The 7019-nt window shown below is 53.6% G+C and overlaps 1 protein-coding gene across 9 annotated transcripts in view; it reads left to right on the top strand.

Annotated features, from left to right (window-relative positions):
- EBF3 (EBF transcription factor 3) overlaps positions 1 to 6794 on the top strand; it is a 121791-nt gene extending 114997 nt beyond the window's left edge. For 2 of the 9 annotated variants that reach the window (XM_066239355.1, XM_066239353.1), the window contains exons 13-17: positions 1 to 103; positions 1213 to 1401; positions 1885 to 1974; positions 2972 to 3084; positions 4074 to 4238. The exon at positions 1 to 103 is cut by the window's left edge and continues 75 nt beyond it. In XM_066239355.1, coding sequence (XP_066095452.1) covers positions 1 to 103; positions 1213 to 1401; positions 1885 to 1974; positions 2972 to 3084; positions 4074 to 4091 — 513 coding nt within the window. In that variant the 3' untranslated portion in view covers positions 4092 to 4238. Of the gene's footprint in view, positions 104 to 1212; positions 1402 to 1776; positions 1975 to 2971; positions 3085 to 4073 lie in introns of all 9 variants that reach the window. The other 7 variants (XM_066239351.1, XM_066239349.1, XM_066239357.1 and 4 more) reach the window with 4 other exon arrangements.
- Positions 6795 to 7019: the final 225 nt, after the last annotated feature.

Here is a 7019-nt window from a genome sequence, read left to right as displayed (position 1 = left end):
ACGCTGGGCAACACCCCCGCGCACACGGGCATGATGGGCGTGAACTCCTTCAGCAGCCAGCTGGCTGTGAACGTGTCTGAGACCTCGCAAGCCAACGACCAAGGTAAGCGGCCCCGGGGCTGGAGCCCTGCCCTCCCTTGCTGCACGGGGCGCGGGCGGCTGGGACTTAGCTGCAGCCGGCCCCTCTCGGTCCGGCGGGGTTGCACACAGCAGCCGGTCCCCTGCGGCTGTGCCGTCAGTGCCGTGCGGAGAACGCTGAGGGGACCCAGAGCCCATGTAGCAGCCGCGTCAGTGGTTCCCGTTCATGTTGTGCCATTTGCTACAAGTGTCCTTGAACTTATTCATGAGTGGCTTGGCGTCCCCGAAAGCCCGGGGTGAGCCATGGGGTTCCTGTGATGTAGTCAGCGGTGGGCCCTCGGGGTGTGCTGTGCGGGTGGGATGTGGTGTCTGAGTGGAATGAACACACGGAAGGAAATGCCTGTGTCCCCACCCTGCACCTGACCCCATGGCCCTGGGCAGCCGGAGAGGCGTGGCACCGACCGTTGGAGCCGGTCCTTCATGCCAGTCGAAGTCGGCTCTCAAAATACCTGTGCAGGCAGCATCGCAGAAGGCTGCTCAGCTGTGCTGCCGGACTCCCACTCACGTGCCCCCCACCCCAGCGGGAAGGAGGCGCCCCCCTCCCCCCTTATAGAAACAGCAGCCGGGAAAATGAAAACAACCCCCTCCCCAAACAGCCTGGCGTGGGGCGTCATGGCCACAAACAAGCTCTCCTTGTCAGCCATGGCATTTGAAGGGCTGCAGAGGGCGAGAAGTTCACCTGGGGGGTGGGGGACAGACCAGGAGTCCGCGCTGTTGATCTATTGCTTCTAAAGAGAAACGTGAGAGCAGCTGACGGTTAGATCGAAGCGTGTGCTCTCCCCCCCACCCGCCCCTCCCCCTGCGGTGCCGGCTCAGACGGGCCGGACCTGGGGATGACACACGCAGGGGTTGGTGTGACAAGGTTGTCGGAGCTGTTAGGGGTGCAAGGAAGGCGTGAGGTCAATTAAAAATGTTTATTACTAGATGATAATAGATTTGCGGGGGAGCCCCCCCCCCCCGTGTGTCTCTCCCTGATAATGATGTTATTTTGGGCCGGGGGTGGGGGGTTTCAACAGTCGGCTACAGTCCCTGATAATGATGTTATTTTGGGCCGGGGGTGGGGGGTCTTAACAGTCGGCTACAGTCGCAATACAAGCAGCGTGTCCCCGCGAGGCTACGCCCCCAGCAGCACACCCCAGCAGTCCAATTACAACACAGTCAGCACTAGCATGAACGGATACGGAAGTGGCGCCATGGCCAATCTAGGGGTCCCGGGCTCGCCTGGATTTCTTAATGGCTCCTCCGCCAACTCTCCCTACGGCAGTAAGTGTCTGTTTTGTCACACGTCATCACACAGATTCATTTTTTTTTTTCACTGCAAAGTCAAATGTGTGCATTGCTTGGATGTTCTTGTGCTGTGAGCTACCGGACACAAGGAAGGGTGGCTGTGGAGGCTGGGCGTCCACCTGGCGACAGGACACTGACCTCAGGCGGGCCCCCGGCGGTCACATTGGATAAACCCAAACCAAACCGGAACGGAACGGGGCCGCCCCATTGGAACCGAGTCCGACACAAGCCTTTTGCCTGTGTGGCCCGGAGAGGAGCCGCGTGTGTGCCGTGTGTGTGCCGCGGCCCCGGGCTCTGTGTCGTGTTGCCCGCACGGCGCTGCGCGTGCTGACCGTCTTTGCTTTGTTGCAGTAGTGCCGTCCAGCCCCACCATGGCAGCCTCTTCGGTCACCCTCCCTTCAAACTGTAGCAGTGCCCACGGCATTTTCTCATTCTCACCTGCCAATGTCATCTCTGCAGTGAAACAAAAGAGCGCTTTCGCGCCTGTGGTCCGGCCCCAAGCCTCTCCTCCTCCCTCCTGCACCAGCGCCAACGGGAACGGACTCCAAGGTGAGGGGCGGCCCGAGGCCGGGTGGGGGCGGGCCCCTGCTGCCCCGGTGGGGCTGTCCCCAGTGGCCTTTCAAGGGCAGGCCAGGCCCCATGGCCCGCTGGGGTGGACGCCAGTGCTGGCTGTGTCCCCCCCGGGAGGTGGGAGCTCCGGCCCCTCCTTCAGGCACTTTCTTGGAACCCTTGCGCCTCCCCAGCGGCTGTGTTCTCCCTGGGGTTCGCCATGATGCAACCCCCCATATGCAGAGATGCCACCCAGCTTCTTCCCCTTGGTTGATGAGGACCATTCCTCGGCCTCCCAACAAAGCCTCGGTGTCCCCGTGGGGTGGCTCAGGGCGTGGAGCCGCGTGGGAGAGAGCACGTGGCCCGGGCAGCAGGTCCGCCTATGCGCATCCCTCTCTGCAGATAGGCCTTCACGGCCACGGCTCCCAGACCTGGTGCAGGCCCCGCCTGGCACTCCTGGGGGCCCCGCCTCCCCCCTCCGGAGGCAGCAGGAAGCCCCAGGAGGGGGTGGAGGGTCATCACGCCCCTGCAGCACCCATCTCAAAGCCGCTTGCCCTGGATTACCAGACCAGGGTTCTACCAACCAGCTGTCCTTGGAGGGGACAGTGGGCCCAGGGCTGTACCCAACGGGAGCTGGTTTTTCTAACTGTTCTCTTTCAAGTGGGAGAAGGGCAGGCCCGAGGGCAGTGGGAGGCGCTGCCTGGACACAGCTGCCCACAGCTGGAGCCACGCTGAGCAGGCCTGCAGCATCTGCCTAGGGTTGGTCCGTCTGGGCAGTGACCCTGGTGGCAGGCAGGGCCAGGTGAGCGCCCCCAGCCTGCACGTGGCTCTCTGGGATTTCCCGAGGTCCACAGGCACTTTGGAGTAAGTGGCCGCCGTCTGGCCTCTTTCAGACACCTTTGGTATATGCTCCTCCCGGTGAAAGTCAAATCCAGTAACTCCTTTAAACACATGACTCCATTCCACCGGTATTTACTGAGCGCCTACTATGTGCCAGGCTCTCTGCTGGGTGCTGAGGACGTCCCCGTGGAGAAGACAAACTGGCCCTTTTGTGAAGTCGGTGGCATATTTCACTTTGATGAACTAATGCTCAAAAAAGGAACTGGAAAGGTATCAGTGATTTGAAATAATTGTCTTCACAACCTCTGTTAGTGGATGCCAGGGATGCCCAGGGCCCCGAGCACTGCCGCCTGGCCTACGCCCCAGCAGCGGTCACCCGCCCAGAGCTGCCTACGAGGCAGGTGCCAACGGCCCGTCCGCCGTCCCCACGGTGTGGAGGCCATTGTGAGACGGGGCCACGTGAGCCATGTGTACACACACACAGGGCTTCCAAACCATAACGTTGTAACAGTGAGTCGGAGATAAATTAATATTGTTGCAATTAATGAGCTGAGAAATTGAAGCTCGCATCACTACATGAACAGATGTATCCGTGTGTTATAGGTAAATTAATGAGAACCACCACCCTGACAAAAATTCCACCACACTGAAAGTTAGAGCGTTGTAAAGGACAGGCATGCCAGGAGCCCACCAGGAGGCGTCCGCTGCGCCGGGCATTTGTAGCAGCAGCTTTTCTCTCTTCTTCTAAAAAAAGAGAAAAAAGAACACTCCGGGGCTGAGCTGGGACTGGCGTCTCTTCAGGGCCCGTGGCCTTAAGAGGCCAGGGCAGGTGGGCTGTGGAGTGGCTTTGACCCTGGAGGGCCCGCGACTCACCATTACGATACCGAGCAGTCAGCAGAGGGGAAACTGAGGCGTGTCCGGTTTTCACCTAGGCTAGGGGGAGAGAGCAGGCTGGCTCGTGTCGGGCGGCGATGGAGTCTGGGCCTCCCGGCCGCGGTGCACGAGCTGCTGAGGTGTGTGGGAAGCACCGCCTCCCCCACGGAAAGGCCAGGAGCCCTTCCCTTTCCACAGGAGCCTGTCCCCACGTGCACCCCACCCCTTGACGTAGGCCCCCCACGCCTCTTAACCAAGCCCCGGGCTGGTTAAGGGAGAGTTGTGCAGACCCAAGGACACCAAGGAACAGCACCGCACAGAGGGGCCGGCCCGGCCCCTCACCCCGCCAGCCCCTCCCCAATAACCAGCTCCTCTCTCTCTTGCAGCTATGTCTGGGCTGGTAGTCCCACCGATGTGAGGGACCTTTGTTTACCTTCCGCAGCACCCAGCATCCAAGGACGGACTTCAGGGGACACGTTTAGTATACTGAGACATGCTGGTGGAGACAGTATCTTCAAATACGTCAGCAGCAGTCGACACGCTACAAGAGACTTCGTTTAAAAGATTTTATTTAAACTAATTAAGAACTGACATGCAGAACAGCCTACTTCTTCACGAGCAATTCCATTTTATCAACTGAACTTGGCTCACATTTTCACATCTTCTCAGTCCCGAAGAACAGGAGAACAAAGCAACGCCTATTTTGTATAGAGTTTCTGACTCCGTCTTGGCTATGTCTCGTACTTGCTATGTGTTGGGAGAAACTTTGTGAATGCACCATTTTGATTATCATGAAACACTGATGAAAAATGCCTCCAGACATTTTTCAGTACTCATCCTTAGATTCACAATGGTTGTGTATCTCTATAATGTGAAATATTTTTTTGTGGTGAACTAAAGGGGGCCAAGGAGGTATATGAGCCATCGAACTGGAAGAGAGGATGACTATATGATTAGAATCGGGGGTGGCCGGGAGGGAGGGGAGGGTTTACCATTGCTTACCTTCATCTTAATGAAATGAAACTTTGTAACTTATTGTAGTTAGAAATTGTAACTTTGATATTGAATTCTCTTGCCTTCAACAAGCACACTGACAGAGAAAAAAAAGTGCTACTGTCTGTTGGTTAAACTTCTCCCACTGCTAGAGCTTCCTGTTAAGCAAGCGTGATCTGCGACATTTTTTCCACTTTTGCTAGTACTGTATACGATTGCATTCTTAGGCTACTGTGAGGTCCATGTTTCTTGTACCAGAAATTGTCCTTTTGACTTCTAGATCCTTCTTCCCTAATGTGTTTTGTATGTGGTTATAAAATTGTAGACTTTTGTGATTTTGCCAAAGTTGTAGCTAAATATTTATACACTTGTCTTGAATTTTTTTCAGATCCACTTAACTATTTAGGAAACCGCCCCTCCCCGCAAGTTTTATTCCTTATGTGTCTCATAAGGGATAAAATGGTCTCATTCAACACTTTTCCATGAACACGTACAGTTGCTAAGGGACTTTATTTTGTAACATATCAATTATAAATATTGTATTTATCTTTGAAATTTTGTACATTGCTTTTTCCCCGCCGTCTTCTGTTCCTCTCTCTAGTCCATCCTGCCTGGTGTCACGATGCTGGGGAGGAGCCTGGAGCCGAGAACTGTCTCTGATCCGTTTTTCATTAAAATGAAACCCGAGTCTTTGTGTTTCGTTTGTACTTAAAAAAAAAAAAACCACAAAAACATTTGCTATTGTTTAGACTTTCCATCCATCTTTTTTTTTTTAATTTTTATTTTGAGAAGTCAAATTCATTGTTTATTTTTATATTATTTTTAAGTTATCTGAAACAAATCACTTTTGAGAAAAGGGAAAAAAAAAGTTTGTTGTATAGTCAAAAACACAATGGTGCCGCCCGGCTGTGACAATTCTTAGTAGAGTCCGTGCATGTGGAACGGCCGCGAAGAGGGGACACCGTTTGGGGCTGTGTCCTGATTTTATTTTAATATGATTTTTTTTTTTTCCTCGTAGAATGTAAAAAGTCATTTTAGCTGCCACCCATGACTTTTGCCACATAGTGGAACTGTGTTCACTGGAAAAAATTCAGAGGCCTAAAGTTTAAAAATAAAATTTCCTTCTGATGTTTTAATTAAAATGTCTGCCACATGAACTTCTCTGATGCCTTAAAAGTGGACTTCTTTAAAAAGAAAAAAAAAAGAACCTTTGTGCTCTTTAACCCCAGGCTTACACCACAATTGTTAATCAGGTTTCGTTTGGAGATGTATGGTGTAACACACACACGCACACACACACACACACACACACACACACACACAGAAGCACAAACTTGGTGACCCGTGTCGCTCGTTTCTGCGTCCAATTCCGCTGGCGTTCTGCCGTCCTCTACGCTCACCTCAAGTTCCCAGAGGTCTCGGGGGGCATCACACAGACCCTGGCTTTCAGTTTTTGGGTTTTTTTTGTTTTTGAACAAAACTTGTGTGCGTGGTCAGACCCAACAGCACCGCTTGTACTGTTTAAGCTGGACTGAACTTCCGCTCGGGGCCTGTTTGTGCCAAACCTGTGGTGAGACCGCAAGGGCCGCCGTCTCCCCGCTCTGCGTTCGGAGGCTGCGGATGCAGCCTAGCCAACCTTTTTTTGCAAACTGCAACAGAAATCAAATTAAAACAAAACAAAAAAAGGGATTTTTTTAAAACTTTTTTGACACAAAGCGAAACAATGCACAGCGCAGAAAGGGGTTCACTCGAGGGACTGGTCAGACAGCAGGACCCCGTGGTTGCAGGCCCCTCTCCGGCCCTGTGGTGGCCGGCAGGGCTTAGCTACCAGGTGACTTGAGAACTCGGTGGCCTCCACTTCCCCTTGTGTTGGGGTCTGGCCGTCGGGCGCGCCCACGCGACCCCTGCTTGGATGTGGGCCCCCACCCACGCCGCACCTGGTTTGCGTTTCAGGTCGGTCCGTCAACGCCCCCCTCGCTGTTCCAGACTCAAAACGGAGCACTTCACGAAATGGTAGATTTTACTGTTAAAGACCCTTACAATAAGATTGTTTTATCTGTACATTTTTTCAGATATTTAACTGTATAAAAATGTTCATTTTACACAATATTTAATTAAAGTATTTCTTGTCTGTGAATTTCACTTTGGGTGATTTTATGTTTTGATTATGGAAGCGACTGACAGAATTACGCCCCTCCCTCCCCCCCTGCTGAAGCCGCACTGGGGGATCCATTCGCGGACCTCGGGCTCCGGTGCCGTGTCCCAGCCGAGGGAGAAGGTTCACGGAAGAACCTTCTACAGAGGGATGTCCCCAGACACACACCGAGCCCGCAGAGGGA

Source organism: Saccopteryx bilineata, chromosome 7, assembly GCF_036850765.1.
Source record: "Saccopteryx bilineata isolate mSacBil1 chromosome 7, mSacBil1_pri_phased_curated, whole genome shotgun sequence".
NCBI lineage: Eukaryota > Metazoa > Chordata > Mammalia > Chiroptera > Emballonuridae > Saccopteryx > Saccopteryx bilineata.
The sequence above is the reverse complement of the archived record's forward strand: the minus strand, read 5'-3'. Positions and strand labels throughout refer to the sequence as shown.